Consider the following 19,722-nt stretch of genomic DNA (forward strand, 5'->3'; position numbering starts at 1 on the left):
TTGTGCTCTTCTCTAGAGGTTTGCTCGGTTCAGAGGGTGCAGCGTTGGTTTATGTTTAGAGTTCAGATCATCCGACAGACGGTTGTCGGTGAGTTGTCTTTTAATTCTTTGCGACGAAAGGTGAGCGTCTCTGCAACAGAAAGGGCTGAGCTGGAGCCGTGGGTGCTGCGGGCACCCGGGGCAGAAGGGCGGGGGAAGGTTGAGCTGGGTGGAATTTCCCTCTCTGATCCTTCAGGTTACTTGGAGTTATAAAACTGAACGCTTATTGCATTAAACCGTGGTGCAGAGTGCGTGCACCTCGCCAGGAAAGCAGGATGCTGTCCCTGCTCCACCTTCGCTCTGCCTGAGGCTGCAGCCAGTGCCGAGCTCCAGCAATTGCTTCAGCCATGTTTCACTGATACAGAAATTCTTAAGGAGAAATTCTGTGCTGGAAAATCAGGTCACTGCTCCATCACCTCCTTAAGGTCTCCTATTCCCCTCAGTCATTTGTTCCTGAGCCTCCCTTGGGAGAAATAAGCCATGAGGTAGGTCAGGTCAGCAGCTGAGAGCACCACTTATTTGATTTTCAGCTGGCCCAGCTCCCTAATGTGGTAACATGGGGTCCTCCAGCACCCCGGTGGGCTTCCACCCAGGTGGGTGCAGTTCTGGATGCTCGCATTGCTGGGTGAGCGTTGGGGCCTCCTGACATCTTGAGGAGTTTCTACAGCTCTGAGAGTGCTGCTTCTTGATCCTGCCCTCCATACAAGGTCCATTATTTGTGTACACAGCCATGTGGCACAAAATCAAAGCATCTCCTTGCTGAAATCCTGATGCTTTCCAAACAACTTTCTCTTCCTGTGTGCTGTGTAGCTGGAAGTAATGATGTGAGTGCTTCTTAAGTTCCACCTAACAACAACAGATCAATCTGAAATCACCAGAAATATCTAAAAACAAGAAAAGAAGGTTGAGAGGTGAGTAAGTAGTGATTTTTATGCCTGCTGAGTTTTCTGATGCTCTGTGCTTGTTTGTGTATGCTGTGAGGGTGTTTTCTGACCTGTGTACCTCTTTACTGCTGAGTGTTGCCTTTGCTGGACAGATTGCTTTCTCACTGGAAATGAAACTGAACAGAATATAGCTGGTTTTTTGTGTGTTTTTTTTTTTTTTTTTAAGTGTGAGGTAGACTGAAGGTAACTTCTGATATGATTTTCAAGTTCCGAACAACTTTAGGGTAATTGCTGGGTTAGATGTATACAACAGCTACCTGTGCTCTCAAAAATGACACCCTAAATGAATTTGTTTAATCTTTCAGCAGAAAAGAAACGACTGTTTTGAAGTATGGGATGAGAGCAGCACCAGAACATCCTTCCCTGATAGTTGGAGGAAAAGTGCACTCATCTGAGAATGAATAAAACCTGACAAATGCCCACTGCACATGTAGCAATAATGAGTTAATCTCTCCAGCCCACCTGAGGAGCTATTGCAGCTCCTGGTACACGAAGGAGTTGAGAGCGCACAGTCCCAAACCAGCCCTGTTTAGAGGTCTCTGCTGTCAATGCTCCCTGGGGGAGCCCGTTGCACCTTCAAGGCTGTGCACCTACAGGCGTTGCTCGCAGTGCCAGCTGCACCTTCAGCAGCTTCCCAGAGAGCTGAGCAGGTGTGGCTGGTGGGCCACTGCTGTGTCAGCAGCCCTGTGATGCCCTGCTGAGCAACGACCCGTGTTCACCCACCATGCCTCGTGTGCTGCTTCTGTCCCACCAGGCACAGATAGCAGCTTATCTTGAGGAGTTTGACCGGTACTATTCCTTGACCAAACTCATGTCCTTCTACCAAGCAACCAACAGGACCACCTTCAACTGGACAGACAGCCGCATTGTGGAGTGGGAGAAGTTTGCGGAGCTGGCTCGATACGAGCCAGAATCTCAGAAACCGACTGTGAAGGCTCTCCTGATCGTGGCGTACTCAGTGATCATCATCATGTCTCTCTTTGGGAACGTGCTGGTGTGCCACGTGGTGCTGAAGAACAAGAGGATGCATTCGGCCACCAGCCTGTTCATCGTCAACCTGGCTGTGTCTGACATCATGATCACACTGCTCAACACCCCCCTCACTCTGGTAAGTGGCACGCAGGGCACTCCTGTCGGCCAGGGGCACTCGCCCCGGAAATATGCAGTCCAGTGGCTGCTGTGCTAGAACTGAGGAGTGAACCCAACACAGCCAAGCCTGATGGATGGCCCTGCTAGACAGGTAAAGCACCATCCAGCAAACTGTGGGCTCCCTTGGCTCTGTTGAACTCTGTTTCCTAAAGGACTCTGAAGTCTCCCTAGATGTGCTGATGAACTGCCACCGGTCAGGAGAGCTGCTTGGGGATTGCAGAGAGGTGTCTGGGTGCGTCAGTGCCATTAACATGCATGCAGCAGGACTGCAAAGTTAAACTTAAATCCCAGGGTTCAGAGCAATGTGGCTGCTGGTCAGAGCTGGGGGAAAAAGCAGCCAAGTCCTTCACAGTGAGCAGCTAGGTAAAGACTTCAGTGAAGGCCCTCCAGATGTACAGGAGCAGGGCATGGGCCACCTTGTCCAAATGTAATTATTGGTATAATAAAAAAGTAATTGCTGCTGTTTGCAGATGTTGTTTATGTGGATAAGCTGGGTGGGCTGCAACAGCACCACTAATTTCAACTCAATATTTTAACTTACAAGCTCTTATAGGAGCTGGAACAGCTGCCCAGAGAGGCTGCGGTTGCCCCGTCTATCCCTGGAGGTGTTCAAGGCCAGGCTGGATGGGGCCCTGGGCAGCCTGGGCTGCTATGAAATGTGGAGGTTGGTGACCTTGTGTTGGCAGGGGGTTGGAGCTTCGTGATCCTCGAGGTCCCTTCCAACCCAGGCCATTCTGTGATATGTAAGGGTGTTTCAACATCCCACATTGCTGGTTTGGGATTTTGAATGGAGCTGCCCTGCAGCCAAAGGGCAGCAGCAGCTCAGGTTCAGCCCAAGGTGTTCCCTGGGAGTTTGGTTGCTGATGGCTTTTGTTTTCTCCTCAGGTTCGGTTTGTGAACAGCACCTGGATCTTTGGGAAGGCGATGTGCCATGTCAGCCGCTTCGTGCAGTACTGCTCGCTGCACGTCTCCACGCTCACCCTGACAGCCATCGCCCTGGACAGGCACCAGGTGAGGCCCTGCTCTCCCACACCTTTTTGCACAGCTCCTCCCAAGCCCCTTTGATGCCAGCTGAGCCGTATGTTTGTGGTGGTTAAAGCAAGCTGCTGTGACATGGCTGATTGGTGTGAGTGGTTTTGTTTGCAGTGGGGGCCTTGAAAGGCAGCAGAGCCGCTGCCAAATGCAAAGCAGTGGTTCAGTTACACAGGGGATATTTTCAAGCTTTTCAGCTTTCTAAGTCAAACTGATAAAACACATCTAACGTTCTGACCTTAAATTCTGACCTGATTGTCTGCTTGTTCTGTTCTTAAACAGCATGGGCTGTTTGCTGCACCACTGAGCTGCAGGATGCTTTGAGGTGGCAGCGGTTCTCAGCCCTCTGCATCAGTAAAAAGCAATCCCATTAGCGAAGTGTAACTGCAGGACTGATGCTGGAGCAGCATGAAGGGGAGCAGCGGGGTGGGGGGCTGCTGCAGGAATACTGGAGGGCATGTTGGAGCTGTGAGAAGACACTGCTCATCACTGCCTGCAGCCAGACTGCATCAGCTGCCTGCTGCACTGAGCACTCCATGTATTGCAAGAGCAGGAAGGAGAATGTGGACAGGGCCATGTGCTTGTATCAGGCACTCACTCTCCTTTCCTCTGCTTTGTATCTACCAAAACAGAATTCTTCATATGCTCAGCTCCTATAAGCTCCTAAAATCTTTTTATCTAACTCGGGAAGTTTCATGAAGGCTGAGCTAATGCCTTCAGATGGACAGAGGGCTCAGCTCGAACAAACCACGCTTCATTACATAATTCATACTGAATGAAAGGACGTACCCAGAAGTGAAGAAATTTGCATAGGATTTTTTTTTCCACTTATTTTTACAAAATTTAAAGAAAATGATTCTCACAGAAAAGAACTAGGGAAAAAGTTTATCTGAAAGCACTTCTGAGCAGACTGAAGAATTAACAGTTTCCCATTTTCTAGGTCATTCTGATATGCAGGACTTTCCCCTAATCACGACTGTTATTTCCTAAATAGCGTTAAATCATACATATATGTATATATGACCTCTGCTGTGTGCGTTGGCAGAGGGACTTTGCTTTCCCATGAGACAAGAGCCTTGTGCAGCCTGTGTTATAGGTCATTCTGAACCCACTCAAGCAAAGGATGTCTCTGACAAAAGGAGCGCTGAGCATCGCTGTGATCTGGCTGCTGGCTGCCTGCTTCTCCCTGCCCCACGCCATCTACCAGAAGCTCTTCCAGTACAACTACAGGTGAGCTCCTCCTGGCTCTGAGCCTTTCTGCTCTTAGTGTGGGGATGGAGGAGTCCCAGCTGCAGGGAGACACTGCAGCACTCGATGCCATCAGTGGGAATTTCTGTGTGTCAGTGGAATCTCCTTTCCTACGGCAGAGGCTTGGCTGCAGTGAGGAGCCTCTCGGCGCACAGCAGGAGCGTGGGACTTGCTTTGTTTTCATCCTTTCCCAGGAGGAGATCTGGGTGAGGGGCTCAGCCTGGCACAGCCGCACTGTGGGGCGCTCACTGGTTCCCTGTGCCTGATGGGTTTGTCTCCCGGAGGCTGGCTTCCCCCAGGGGCCTTTTCTTGTCCCTTAGCACACAGTCAACTCTGTAGTCCCAGAAGGAGCGTGTCTGTGTGGCCCCATGCCCAGGCAGGGAGGAAACAGAGAGCAGGTGCTGTGGTTTGGAAGAGAAAGTAAACCGCATGGTGTAAACATCTGCAGTACATCTGTACTTGCACAGAGCAGAAAAGGCAGGGAGGGGTAGGACTACCTCTGAATCAGCCAGGCCTGCACCCCGACTTCACGTGCTGATTCATGCATTGTGGCTTCTTAGTGTTTATCTCTCTGGATTTGTGCAGCAGGGCAACCTTCCTCAAAGCGGGAGGCTGCTCGGCACAGTGTTACATTAGCTGGAGAAGCAGAAGAGAAACACTGCTTCTCTCCTTGCAGTGAAGGGCTGGTGAGCGGAGCAGTGCTGCAGCAGGGATGGAAGGTCTGGGTATGCTGCTGCGCCTGTCTGGCAGCACGGGGAGCTCCTTGCTGGGCTGAACTCAACAAAAACTTATTGAGAGGAGGGGAACTGGAACTTCACACCTGAAGTCTTCTGAAGTACTGGAATAAAGTAAAGGTTCTGCTCTGAAACAAAAACCAAACTCTTATCTTCCCTCTGCGTGCTGTCTGGTGAGAGCACTTGTGGCTTGGAATGTCTTCCTGCAGCACAGCCATTCCTACCAGCACTGCAGGGGCCCATTCACCTCATTGCATGGCTTTTTATAGTGGCTGTGGATGGGTTACACAAACGGGAGTGCAGCGTGGGCTTCCACAGCTCCTCCTTGCTTGTGCTGTGATTTATGTGCTCAAGAGGTGTCCTGCAGGGGGATACGAGATCTTCAGCTCTCAGACTTTGTAAACAGAGTGCTGGGTTACTCCAGTGCCCGCACTGCTCTGCAGCTGCGCTCAGGCTATTACCCAACAAATTGCTTATGAATGAACAAATGCCACTATCTCTTTCACTGCACCTGTCGGTGCTCGTCCTTCAGTGTGCCTAGAGGAAACCCAGCCTCGAGCCGGCACGGGGCAGTTGGCAATATAAGGACTTCCAGGACACGTTATTTTCATCGCTGGTTTCCATTCAGTAAAAATGCTGGTGGTAATGTCACCAGCAATAGATCCCGTGGCCGGGAGCTGACAGCAGCAGGAGCTGCTTCCCTGAGATGTTAGCCAGGAGCCAGGCTGCAGCCGTGCTCAGAGCTGTGCCCAGAGCCACGGTGGGCACGTGGCCTCTCCGTGCTGCCGTGTGTGGCTGCGTGTCCTGCTGAGTGGCCTTGGGTCCTCCACGTCCTCGTCCTCCATATCCTCGTGTTCTCAGGTTTGCTGTGCCCCACTTGTCCTGCGTCATCTCTTGCGGCGCGCACCTTCACTGCTGCCCATTTCCAGTTAATCTTCTATTTGTGGCACAAAAGCCATCACCGAGAGCTGAGAACAGGATATTACAGGTATTAATCAATACTGCAGCAAACAGTGCAGCTTGATGGAGGCTAACAAGTGGACAGAGGACAAGGTTTGAAAAGGGCAAAGTGGAATGAGGAAAGAGGCAGGGACACAAGGAAAGAAGAGGAGAAAACATCACCAGGAAATAGATCTGTGAGTGTCCCTTTCTCTGAATGCATTTTTGTTTTCAGTGTCTGCAGGAACACTCAGTTCTCTGTGGTGTGGAGGTGCAGCGAGAAATGCAACAGAGCATGGATCTGTTGTGCTGAATCGAATGGATGAGTTGTGTTTAATTAATCTGTCAGATATGAGCGTCCTTGTTTTCTCTTATCTTGTCACTAGAAGTTAAACCGCTGAGTTTAAGTTTTAAAAAAAAAAAAAAAAAAAAAAAAGAAAAGGGCCCTCAGGAGCAACTTTTTGCTGTGCTAAGAGGATGTGAGGGTCTCATTGAATTAAAATCTGCTGCAGCTTCCAAGAGGGAACTCTGCACTGTCTTTGCCAGGTTCTCTTTTTTCGGGACAACAGAATAACTTAGGGCAGAAGGCAGCAACAGCATGCAGTAACGAGCATAAGCCTCAGGGTGATGGGCACAAGGAGAGCGTTTTCAGGGAAACAGCTCTGATTGACCTTTATTAGTTGAGATGAACAATATCTGCCCCTTCCCTGAGGCTGTGTCTATGGGGCTGCAAAAACCTCAGCATGTTTTTGCCCCATCAGCAGCGCCCATCAGCCCGGCCGAGTGCTGCACACACCTCTTTGTTTTCAAGGGAAGCCACCGTGCGGAGTCTGTGCCTCCCGGATTTCCCTGAGCCTGCAGAGCTGGTCTGGAAGTACCTGGACCTGTCCACCTTCCTGCTCCTCTACCTGCTGCCTCTGCTCGTCATCACCGCCACCTACGCGCGCCTGGCCAAGAAGCTGTGGCTGCGCAACGCCATCGGTGATGTCACCACGCAGCAGTACGTCGCCCACCACAGGAACAAGAAGAAGAGCATCAAGATGCTGGTGCTGGTTGTGGTGGTCTTCGCTGTCTGCTGGTTTCCGCTCAACTGCTACGTAGTGCTCATCTCCAGCCTAGGCATCAAGACCAACAACTCGCTCTACTTTGCCCTGCACTGGTTTGCTATGAGCAGCACCTGCTACAATCCCTTCATTTACTGCTGGCTGAATGAGAGCTTCCGTGCGGAGCTCAGAGCCCTGCTGTGTGTGTGCCAGCACACAGCTCAGCCAGGAAGCACCGCGCAGCCGCCCGTGGCCACGTCCTGCCGCGAGGCCTGGGGGGAGCGAGCTGGGTGCATGAAGGGGCCCTCATCAAACAGCGTTTGCTCCACTGTGCTCATCCCGACAGCCAACACTGACCTGTGAGCAAGATGGCAGTGGATGGAGTTTGGCACACGTCTGAGGGAAGGACTTCTTTGTAGCCAGGTGAACCTCATCCTTAGGGATTCCCCCAGATAACTCATACTAAAGCCTCCCAGCAGAGTGCAGGTGTAGCAGAAATGCTAACTCAGGGCTTGAAGAAGCGATCGAGCACCTGGTGGGAAGGTAGGGCCAACCCAGGGGAACTCAAGTCAAACAATGCCACTGAGTGATGGAAGGGATGGAGCCAGGATCCACTCCTGCCCAGACCTCATTTAAGGGCTGGCAGTGGAGGTGAGGGTGTCTCTCTGGAGATCCCTGTGTACTTGAGGCCTTCCAAAGGTAGACAGCTTTTTTCCATAGATTCTGCATCCAGTGCTGCTACATTTGGGCTTATCCTAGCTTGCTGCAGCCAAAGTCTGTGCTGCCCTGCTATTATTGCATTATAGCATTACAGCAGGGTAAGGGGAAGTCAGCAGTGGGTGTCACACTGAGTCCTGCTGCTCCTCCTGCCCTGGTCCCAGCCCAGGCTGTGTGCTGGTGGAGCAGAGCACTGTACTGCTCTGGGGCAGGAGCTCCATCTCTATGTCAGACCTCATGTCATTTGGTTCGCTGAGAATTTATTTTAATATCTGTTATAATTACATTACAAATAAATCTATACAGAAACTGAATTAAAGGCCACAAAATAATTCATCAGGGCTGTAGCATTCACCAACTGGAGAATTAAATAATTCTAGATAATTACTAATTGTTGTGAAAGAGATTCATTGAAGCAACTTAATTGAATCACAGTTAAAGGGGAGGCTTTCTACAGTTTTGAGAAAAATAGCTTGATTTAGCTGTACTTGGGAGGCAAATGGAGAAAAGAAGACAATAAAGGAAAGAGAGGAAAAAAATACAGAGAGACAAAGACAAAGAATATCAAGGCAGACAGAAACCAGATTTGCTGTGTGATTTTTGCTTGCAGTGTGGAACTGATGGCATTGAGAAGCAGTGCTCCTGCCAGGCAGTGATGGCCCTTCCCATCACACTGCTCCTCAGAAGCTGCTTGGTGGCTGCAGGGGCCATTCCTGCCTGCGCCTTTCCAGGTCATGCTTGAGTGAGGGGCTGCTCCATCTGTAGAAGGCTGCTGCTAAGCTTCTCCAGTACGTTCTTGCAGGAGCCCTTAAGAAAACAAGGTTTAACTCACTATTTGTTAATAGGTAATGGGATTCAGGCCAGGTGATAAGCGAAATAAAAGGTAGCACTGCTGCTACAGCACTAGGCAGTGGGTTAAGTGAACCTTGAGAACAGCCTTGATTGGGTAATGAGCAGGCAAAATGAGCAGTTAGTGACCCACAGAGTTGTTTGCTGCTCACGGCTGTTCAGCTGATTCTGATACTCACTGGCATCACTATGGATTGCAGGTTAGTGTTCACCTGGAATTTCAGCCTGGAGGAGCACATCCTTTATGGCCTATTTATATTGTCCTGGTCAAAATTTTTAAATACCCACAAAAGCAAATGTTTCCCAAAGAAACAATAGAAAATGGAAAGCTACATCCTGTCCCCGAAAGCATTCTGTAGCAGCACAGGAGCTGGAATGGCGCCCTGGCTCATGCATGGCTCCCAGTGCAGCCATCAGGGGCACTGGCAGAGCCAGCTTGGTGCTGGGTCCCACCTGGAGATGGTGCTGGGCCAGCGTGCAGCAAAACAAGCTGCCTTTGCTTCAGATCGCAGAGAGCTTAAAAAGCATGGCTGTGTGGTGGGGAGACCCAGACACCTGCAGAGCGCTGTAAGAGCATAAGGCTGCTCCAACCCCGTGTTCCTCAAGGCCAGAATTTTAGACATACACCCACAGACTGCTGCTGCTCACGGGCTGATGTTTGTTACACACTGCTGCACGCAGTCTGGAGGGTCGAAGAAATCCCACAAAAATGTGCTGCCCCAAGGCAGAGGCCCCTTAAGCCAAACCTAAATGTCCAACTTGATCCCAGTGTTACTTGGAGTGTCCTTCCATCGTGTGCTGCATGAAGCACTGTGTGCACAGTGAGAAGATGAGCTCTGTCTCTTCACATTTTCTTTCAATGTTCAAGTTATAGCTCAGGCTTCGATGAAATAACCATGGCAACAATAGGAACTCTGATATGTTTCATGAGAAATATTAAGCTATGGCTCTCGCTGTAATTCTGAAATGAAATCTGCCGTGCTGCAGACTAATTCTGGAGTATGAGCTGACCCTGGGATCGGATACCACCCCGAGGCTGTTGTGCAGCGCAGGGCGGATGGGCAGAGGATTTCAGTGTTGGGTATTCAGCACTGAGACTGCAGTCCCTCAGACAGAGCCCAGCAGCCCCAGGGCCCTGCCTGGTGCTGGCACTGCTGTCGGCCATGCAGGCATCAGAAGTCTCTTAGAGAGATCTGAAGCTGAGTCCATCTGTGAGATTTATTAGTGTTCTTTTTTGTCTTTCTTTAAATGGCTTCGTGATCATTCTCTGGAGGAATTGAAGATCTCAGTCCAAGCAGCAGGTCTCAGCTCATGCCTTGGTCTCATGCCAGTCCCCTGCCACGCACATGGCTGTCTCCTGCTGTGAGGAGTAACTGAGCCTTTTTCCCTAGATCTGTAAATTGTAACACGTCTGTATTGCTGAGCTTTTCTCCCCTAAATGGGCACAATGTAGGAGCTGACTGTACTGCAGCTCTGTAAGGACTTTGCTATCTGGGCTGGTGACTATCAATGCCTGATTGAAATTCAGAGCCTCACAGCCCGTTGCCCAGAGGCCCCGTATCACCTGAGGATGCCCCAACATGACAGCACTCACTCAGCAGCTTGCAAGAAGAGGATGGATGCATGGCAGGCTGTTCTGGTGGTGGTGTTCTAGTGATCCTGCACAGAGCAGGGGGGTTGAAACTACATGATCATTGTGGACCTTTTCAACCCTCGCCACTCCATGATTCTGTGATTCTATGATATGAGCCGAATTATTTGGCTGAAGGGCACGTCTGCTGTGCTGCAGGCACAGGGCTTGTAGCAGCAATCAGAGGGCTCTCCTGGCTGAGGCCTGTGACAGGCAACAATAACTCCTGCAGTGGCTAAAACTGGTCAAGGTCAGAGCCAGCCCAGCAGGTAAATGGATGCTGATGTGCTGCAGTCATTGCTTCGCCTTCAGACGCTGTGTGTGGGTGGGAGCCACCTTATAGAAATCTGCTGCACAGAAACTGCCTGAGCACAGACAGCGTGCAGAGATCCAGCAGCAATGTCTGAGTGATTCACAGCCCTGCGTTTCTTGCGTTAGCTCATGCCAGATGCATCCAACTGCCTACAGCAGAGCTGCTGATGGAGGCGATAACAGCACAGCATGGAGGATACCTGAATTCCAGAGACAAATCCCTTACACGGCCCTGCTGCATAATGAACAAAGAAACCACCAAATGCCAAGCCGATTAGTAAAACAAGGCAGAAAGAAATGCACAGTGAGTCATAAGATTAGCTCAGGAAGGAGAAGCAGAGCAAAACTATTAGCAGTTAGCTCTCCAGATAGAAAACAGCACCCTGGGTCTGAAGGGGTACATGGGAATATTCTCGGGTGCAGATCAAGCCCTGGCAGGTGGGAACACAGCTGGGTCAGTACCAGGGCTGTCTGTCCACTTGCTCTGCTATGAAACTAGCAGCCTTGTCCATCCTCAGACTGAGAAAGGAGAGGGAGAAGAACCCCCATGCCTCACAGGGGCAGTCTGGGTGCAAAGAGCACCCCCAGAAGGAATAGCTGGGAAATGGTGAACAGAACTCAGGTGGGTGCAGCAGGGAACGGCTCTCTGCTCCTGCAGGACGCAGCTCTGCCCTCTCACCGACCAAACCGATGCCCATCTCCCTCCAGCTCTTGCCTCCTGCACTGCGGTTGGGAGAGCAATGCCTCTGATCTGCCCGGCTTTGGGTGAGGCCCAGGCAGGAGTACTGGAGGGATGAGGGCTGGGTTTTATGCCAAGCATAACACCTCAGCCAGCTCTGGGTTTGATTCAGGATTTCAGAGCCCCACCAGTGCTCGGCAGTAACCCCAGATCCGTGCATGTCCCTGTGCTGCCCCGAGGCCCATTTCCCAGTGCTCCCGAGGCCTTCACTGTTCCCTGCCAGCTCCACAGCTGTGCCAGTGCCCGTTCTGTTCCACTGACCTGAGATGACGGATGGGGCAGGCAGGAGCAGCTCCCGACCACTGCAGCGCATGGGAGTCTGCGGGCAGCGTGGAGAGACTCCTTGGGGCTGTGAGGTCTCTCTTCAGACCGAGCAGCTGTGCTTTGTGTCCCACCATCCCACTCCCTGGCAATGGTTTCTCCTTTCCCGCCAGCAGTCAGGGTTGAGATAACACTTTAGCCCATGTAATGCAGATTTGTGTCCCCGAGGCAGGCGTTGCTCACGGTGCCTGCTCAGCCTGCAGCCTGCAGTGCTCCACTGCCCACAGCGAGCTGTGAGGGGTGGCTGTCACCTACCGGAGTGATGGGGAGAAGTGGAAAATTGAAAACTCACCAGGCTGAGTCCTGCAGGAACCGAGTGCCTGGTTCCACCACACAGGTGTTTGCCACTGAAAGAGACTTCTTTTGCTCCTGTCACAGCCCACATGAAAAAATCTCCTTGGCAGATAAGAACAGAGGAATTGACTTATAAAATTGGATTGATGGACCGTCTAATTTGTCTGCTGGAGAGAGAAACAATTGCTTTATGGGAAACCATAAGGAACAATTAGAGGGACCATCCACATAGGTGGAATTCCTGCTCATTGACTTGCAGTTAGTAATGCTGTAGGGTCTGTAAGTTTGTACCTCCTCCCGTCTCTCTGTGACGTCTCTCAACCCACACCACGTCCACCCACCCTCGGGTGTTCTCGGAGGGAGGGTTTCACTCAGGCAGGAGCTCGGCTGGGTGCTTGGAGCTGAAAGCAGTGCAGTGATTTTCAAGATGTGATCACTGACAGCTCCGCATCTGCAAAGTTCTGTGGCTTGTGTTTCTAATTGGTTGGAAAGAGAGGTGCTGGGGTACCGCCAGCTGCTGCTGCTCTGCCGCACCTCGGGGGCTGCACAGCACAAAAAGCAGCCTGTCCATGTGCAGAGTTCTGTGCGGGCTGCAGATTATTCTTCTTCTGAAGCTCGAGGGTTAATTTAGCAAACCTAGAGTTAAAGTCAATTTACAAATAAGATTGCCTTGTGTTATATTAAAAACCATCGTGCTGATGGCATTACATTGTCTTTTACATACTGAAATGCAACATTCTGCTGTCTTTCACAGCTTGCAGGGAATGATGTGGAAATACTACGTTTGTCCTTTGGTTGAATGGTGCTGGCTAACACAGCTGGTAAAGACCATGAATACTGATTGGTTGTTCAGACATCTCAGCTATAGATGTGAGCGGGTTGCTAATGAACACTGAGCCTTTTGGTCCCCAGCAGCCAAACCCCTCAGACACCATCACGTTTCCCCTCCTGACACCCCGAGATAGGCAATATTCACTGCACGCCTGCTGCCCACATGCAGTATTTCCGGCAGGGAGCTGAAGGACTGTACCTTCAAACAGCATTAAACTTTGGCACTCTACATTGCTGGCTACTTTTTGGGGATTCATTTCTAATTTGAGGGCAGTTTATTCATTTATGACGTGATTCGTGGTGCAGATGGAGAAATGGACAAAGGCAAAAAAGGGAAGAAGAGACTGAGCGTCGGTGATAAACACAGTCATCCCAGCCCTTCCAGCAGCCATTGCTGTGCCCGCTGCCACAGCCTGCCCACATTCCCCAGTCAACTCCTACCTCCTGGCAACAGTCAATCATTCAATAATATGCTGTAAGACGTGTTTTCACTCATGTATAGTTGCCTTTGTGTCCTGCAGGGAAGAAGTAATGCGAGAACCACACACATACGGGAAAACTGGAGAATGTAAAATGGAAAACGGAGTGAATGAACAATAAAAAGTCATCTGTGTGGAGGGAGAGAAAGGAAGGCACCTTGGACATGGAAATTCAGCTCTTATGGATTTAAGTCTTCATTTTCAGCAACCAAAATGTAACTGACTGTTCTCTCAGCTCCGCGGAGGAGATGGGAAGGGCTGGCAGACACCGCTGAGGCCGTCCTTCAAAAACACAAACTGAGATTTGATGACCAGCTTTCTGTTCAGCTTCTCTCACGAGTGCTCCTCTCCCTGGCTGTGGCTGCCTTGTCGGGTGCTGCAGCATTACCTGCTGCAAAGCAGGTGTCGAAGCCATGGCCACAGCCGCCTCCGGGAACCACGGGGCCATGCAGGGCCACTCCCAGCCTGGCTTAGTGCTCAGGGGTGGCATTGCCCTGAACCGGAGCCCACATGGCACGGAGGGCACTGGACAATGGGGAATCAGTCAGACACGCTGATGGCAGGAGCAGAGGGGCTTGGGAAATGCACTCTGATCATTTATGAGCAGTTCTTGTAACCGTCACATAATTGCATGTAATGAGGCATCATTGTGTGCTAATGAGCAGCTGTGCCACGTTAAACCCTGGCAGAGCTCCTGCTCTGTGCACTATGGGTGGCTTTGCTGCCTTGCTGGGCACTCCCAAGGGCTTTGGCAGGCCCCAGGTTGCTCCTCGCCTGCTTCTGCCACACGGCACATGCTCCAGCAAGGCAACTGCAGGCTGTCCTCATCCTGTGCCCGTGTTCATTGCTGGTGCCTCCTGCACTGCTTCGCTGTGCAGATGCAGTCAGTGAGGCACGCCGGACTGCAGGCGGGTGTTCCTTATGCCACGAGCAAGCTACATTCATACAAGGAGCTACGAAGCATGAGAGAGTTTGGGCAAGTATAACAGCTTTAATTAAAACAGAAAACCACATCCTTCATTCCAATAATTATTTTAAAGAGCAGACCAAGTGCAGGGGCATGAACAGACTTAATGAGGGCTGTAATTATGGAGCTGGAGGAACGACCGCTCCTCGGCGAAGCTGCAGAGGCGGCTCTTTGGGCAGCGTTTGGGGGCTGCTTGCTGCCCTCCCATCCCCACGCCTGGGGACACACGAGCCCCGCACAGCCCCTCACCAGCCCTGCACAGCCCCAGTGAAAACTCGCTGAGCACCTCCACCTCTGGGATTTATTTAACTACACGTACACAGCACCACGTCTGGGTGGAATGTGGGGAACAAACACCCCGTATTTAACAAAACTTAAGAGCTTCAGCTACTGTTTCATTTGAATACAGACAACATCCCCCAGAAATCCAACAATGGAAACAACTTAAGCTTCAGAATTATAATGCTGGGTAGGATTTACAAAAATATAAATAACCCATTCACAACCAAAATAACCTACCATAAAAATTAACAAGTATTCCTAGAGGTAAACCATGGCTATAGAACATTATTTATTTTCAGAAAAGCACCAGAATCTGCAATGTTGAGTCATCTAAACAAACTGTAGTGCATCTCTCCTTAGCACTTGCAGACTTCTGAAAGTGTGCCCTACTGATCAAACAGCTTTCTGCAGCATTGCCTGCTCGGGGACAGCACAGTGAAGGTACAATTCTCATCCACACCTTGTTGAGGAATAGCACCCAAGGATGTACTAATTACTTGTTCACTTTAGTAGGATTTATGTACATGCCTATTTTTAAGTGTGCTTAGGAGCTTTCAGAACAGCACTGGACTGAAACCCATCACGTAAATTCTTCTTGCAGTCGGACTTCCAGACAAGCCTGGTGTCAGAACAATTGCTCGTTGCAGAAATCCCAAGAGTGTTTCCATTGTTCAGTTCCAACTAAAGTTTGCACAGATGCTGAATTATTTTATTTCTTTCAACTTTCATTGAGCTGTGCCAGCTTGGCACCAGCAGCTTCCTGAAGTTGAAATGCAAGATCCAGCGCTATGGGAACTTCTTTCCCTTACATTCCAATTGTTGTGCTGAAAATACTATTAAGGAGAAAAATCGGAAGTCAAGTATCAAGCCTATGGGTTCCCAGCTAAAGAAATCCACACTCGCCCACCTGCCCAGCGATGGCTGCCATCTGCCCGTGTCCAAGCTGCAGTCTCATGGCCCCATCTTTGGGCTCCTGTGGTCCCCCTCTTCTGAGGGCTTCAGCCGGGCGGTGAGGAGCAGCCCTGCAGGCTCTGACAACGTGGCCTGCATGACCGTGGCTGACGTGAGCCCGCTGCCAGCGCAGGCTGATGCGGCCATACGCAGCCCTGTGGCAGAGCTCTGCAGCAGACATGGAGCACCGCCTGCGGCGGCTCACAGTGACACTGCAGCAGCTCTGAGTGGGCCCCAGGTGGCCCAGGGGCAGCGAGCACAGTGAAAAGTTATCAAGTGAAAACAGCTAAAATGCGGCGGCCGGCCCTGCGAGCCGCCTCCTCAGCACCGCGGCAGAGGTAGGTTCTGAACGTGAGCAATACTGCTCAGGCATCAGGCATCAGCTAAAATGTCAAAGTTCCCCTTAAAACTAGTATGAGAATGGGGCTGATTTCTTTGAAGAAGGAAAAAACAAACAAATATTTGTCCAGAGCCCACCTATGTCAGCAGAAAAGCCCAATGAGGGCATGAGGGACAGAAGCCACTGCCCCTGTGAGGCTCTGCAGCACGCACTGCTGTGCTCTCATTAACTGCTCTGTTCCTAATTCACTGCAGTGCTGCAGGGGCAGCAGCCACTGCCTGGTCCCCACCAGCAGGCAGAGAAAGGAGCTCCTGAGGCACACTGTGAGGCACCAGCCCGGCTTCACCTCCAGAGCCACAGCTGATATCTCAGCTGCATGATCGCTCCTGCTCAGACAGGTGAACTCATCGTTGTGAAGCGCGTCCACAGAGATTAAATATTTGATTTTGTTAAGCGATTAATCCAATACTCCATCCTGGCCGCAGATGAACCTCGGATGAAGAAAAAAAGTTTAGCCCCGGGTCCCTGGGCTGTGTTTGCACCAGAAACACTTTCCCTGGTGGCTCTGTAACAAAACAAGCACATCCCCAGAGCCTGGTTAGCCCCAGCCAAAAAGGGTGCAAGGTCTGACTGACATCTCTGGTTCTCACAAAGCAAAGAACAACAAAACAACCGCAGCTCTGGATGATATAAACAGCGGGAGAGAAAATGGTACATCCAGTAGAGCTGCCCATGCCTCCTGTTATCTGACCACATCCTGAGCACGTTCAAATCTTAACAGCATTTAACAAGAGAAAAGGAGGAAAAAAAACAAACCAGAACATCTATTAATACTGCTGTTGGGCAGATCCGAGGGAGGGCTGTGTTCCCAGAAAGTCGTGCACTTTTTCCAAGCACTGTGGTCAGATAAGAGGCAGAGCCTGGGGATGCCCCGGCAGTGGAACAGTGCCACTTGCTGGCAGCCACCGCACCGCTGGAGCGGCCAGGGACACCACAGCCCGCCAGAGGGGGGGACACAGCGCTCAGAGCCAGCTGCAGCCTTCAGCAAGGACATGGCACGCAGTGAGCGTGTCCCACAGGCCCAGGGGCACAGGCACTCAGGACCAACAGCCAGCTGGCTGCGAGCAGCAGCTGCGAGGAGACAGCAGCACCAGGAAGGACAGAAACGGCCCGAGATGTCCACCGGACCCCATGGGTACAAGCAGCAAGATCAGGGCAAGGGGAGAAAGTCAGGCAGGGAGATAGACTCAGCAGGCACAAAATGGTGTAGAAAGAGGGGAGAAACAAGACAGGCTCATCTTCCCCGGTGTATCACTGGAGAAGCCAGACCCAGGTCCCTGACCTAAAGGCACTTCTCACTGATCTCCAGTAGGATTGGGTGCTGTCCTGGCTCAGTGAGCACCAGCATAAGATCTCCCATCAGCGCCTCAAGGTCACCTCGCTGCCCAAATCCCTGGGTTTATCAACTCACAGCACGGTTTGGTCAGAGCACTGAGATGCTCAAGATCCGAGCTCACGAGGTGCAGGCACCAAGACACACGCAACCGGCAGCGCGCTCTGCGCTGACACCTCCCGCCCACCACGCAGCAACCAGCTCCCGGCCCAGCCCCGTGGCACGGCACAAGGACCTCAGCTCAGAGAAGCCGAGCGCCGGCTCAGACGGCACAGCCAGGGAGGTGAGCTCCCACAGCACCGCTCAGCTGCCGCGCCGTGACCTCAGCGGTGCAGGCATCCCTGCTGGGACAGGCATCCCCGCCAGGCGGGGCCGGGCGCGTGCCGGGCATCTCCCCCGGCTGACGGGGCCCCGCATTCCGCCCGCCTCCGCAGGGCCGCTCCCCACCTGCTGTGCTGGGATTTGCCCTGGACAAAAATCCTGGAGCGAGGGACTTGTGTGGGCACCGCTGCCTGAGGCAGGGCACGGCGTCCCGCTGAAAGTCGCCCTGCTGTGGGACGCAAACCCCGCTCGCCAGGGGGCTCCTAGAAGCCCCTGACGCGGGCGGTGCAGAGCGGAGCAGGGGGCAGCCACCAGCCCTGCAAGCTGCCCCGAGCGCTGCGCCCGAACTCAAAGGGAGTCTCACACAGGCCAAACGGCTGCAAGCCCCGACAAATCCATCAGGAGCAAATTAAATGTGGAAGGGTGTTCCCTCCCTAACAGCTACTTCCAGAAATAAAACATTAACTCGGAAAAAAAAAAAAAAAAAAAAAAAAAAAAAAAAAACCAATTTAAAACAAGCCTGCTCTGCTGTGATTTGCACAGGACTCCCCACACTGCAGTCCTGGTCATAAGCTTTGATCTCCAGCCGGCCCAATGTGCCTGGCAGCGGCCGAGCACCAGCTGCACCCTGCGGTGCTGCAGAAGGCAGTGAAGGGTCCCAGCCTCTGGCACTCCACTGCACCCTGCAGCAATGCTGCAGCCACACCGAGTGGGCAGCAGGTGGATGCACTGCGCAGCACAGGTGGTCACCAGCAGACTGGGGAGCAAACACTGCCCTGGGCAAGGAGCAGCACAGCGCTGCATCCAACATAAACCCACATCAAAGTGTTCTGGTACTTAAAGGAAATGAATTTAAACATGCCAAATGCTGCAGTGGCACTGAGAATGACTGCGTGACTCCCAGCCACACAGTGATGGTCATGCAGGTCCTCCTCCAGGATCCGCATCTCCAGTGCTCAGAGAGCAAAATACAGAGAACAGAGATTCAACTCAAAGTAGGAACAGGAATCCAGAAAAACAAAGTATGGGCCAAAGGAAAAAGTTCAGAAAAACTGGAATGGGAGAGAAGTGATTGTTGGCCCTGTCAGTGAGCAGTACACAACTGAGGAGAAGCCAGCAAACATCAGCACTGTCGGTGTGGAAGACACCCCGAGGCCTCCAGAGACCCTCATGGCTTGTTGCACCAGCAGAGGAAGGAGCTGGGAAGGAGACCTGCCATGACCAAGGACCTCACAGAACTGATCCCAAAGCCAACAGTTCGCAAAGAACTGGGCTTACTACCCACCAACAGACACAGCAACTGTGACATTGCTACGCTGCTGCACATGAGAGTAAGTACAGCCGAAGAAAAAAGAACTGCAGGAACCGAGCACAACCTGCCCAGGAGTGAGAGCTGTGAGAATGCACAGTGCTGTCACCTCCCCAGCTCCTCTGCTCTTCACCAAGGAAGGACGCTCCTCCTTGCATGCTTCTCTTCCACAATGCAACGACCACCTCCATATACTTCCCACATGCACATTACAGAGATGACGTGACCACAGGGCTACCAGATCCTCTCCCGTACCAGTACACACAGTGCCTGCAGTTTCCTCTGTCCCTTCCCTGCCTTCTCCTAGCACTGGCGGCCCTGGATCTGGCTGAGAGCAAAGTGGTCGCACAGCAGGAGCAGGGCGTCGAAGCGCTGCAGCCGCTGCAGAGCCTGGGCCAGCCGAGGGATGGTGACGGTGTCTCCCGAGTAGGTGAGGTGGGCGACGAGCTGCTCAAATCCAGAAATCCGGCCCAGCAACTGAGGCATGACTCCCAGCTCCAGAGCCACGTGGCTGAAGTTCTTCACGCCATTCAAGGAAGGGTCTAACAAGAAAGCGAGTGACTGTACCAAGGAATGGGGCAGCTCTGCAACAGGGAGACCTGGGGATGGCAATACAGCAAAGTGGGGTTAGAAAGCACGTCCAGCTTGGGTGAAAAACCAACAGTAGTCGGATTCAAGCCCCGTCCCTGATGAACAGGTAGAATATCTACCTGCCATAGCAGGTTTCTCCTCCAACATTGCTCTCAGAGCAAAACAGCACAGAGCTGAGTCAGAGGCTGGAGAGGCTGGTAACAGTGACAACCCACCCTCAAGCCACTTCAGGCAGTACTACAGAAAATCTGCCCTGGAAACTAAAGGT

General features: G+C 51.9%; 2 protein-coding genes across 5 annotated transcripts in view; one reads left to right on the forward strand and one right to left on the reverse strand.

Moving 5' to 3' along the window:
* The window catches only part of LOC100550755 (G-protein coupled receptor 83-like), a 27,772-nt gene extending 13,099 nt beyond the window's left edge, over positions 1-14,673 (forward strand). Inside the window, exons 2-7 of one of the 4 annotated variants that reach the window (XM_010715109.4) lie at positions 17-88; positions 850-950; positions 1,289-2,091; positions 3,018-3,143; positions 4,261-4,394; positions 6,897-14,673. In XM_010715109.4, coding sequence (XP_010713411.2) covers positions 1,708-2,091; positions 3,018-3,143; positions 4,261-4,394; positions 6,897-7,491 — 1,239 coding nt within the window. In that variant the 5' untranslated portion in view covers positions 17-88; positions 850-950; positions 1,289-1,707 and the 3' untranslated portion in view covers positions 7,492-14,673. The remainder of the gene's footprint in view (positions 1-16; positions 89-849; positions 951-1,288; positions 2,092-3,017; positions 3,144-4,260; positions 4,395-6,896) is intronic. The other 3 variants (XM_010715111.4, XM_085231014.1, XM_085231015.1) reach the window with 3 other exon arrangements.
* EDA2R (ectodysplasin A2 receptor) overlaps positions 14,272-19,722 on the reverse strand; it is a 14,012-nt gene continuing 8,561 nt past the window's right edge. Inside the window, exon 9 of the mRNA XM_085230997.1 lies at positions 14,272-19,462. Coding sequence (XP_085087123.1) covers positions 19,167-19,462 — 296 coding nt within the window. The 3' untranslated portion in view covers positions 14,272-19,166. The remainder of the gene's footprint in view (positions 19,463-19,722) is intronic.

Source organism: Meleagris gallopavo, chromosome 9, assembly GCF_905368555.1.
Source record: "Meleagris gallopavo chromosome 9, MGAL_WU_HG_1.1, whole genome shotgun sequence".
In the NCBI taxonomy this organism is placed as follows: Eukaryota; Metazoa; Chordata; class Aves; order Galliformes; family Phasianidae; genus Meleagris; species Meleagris gallopavo.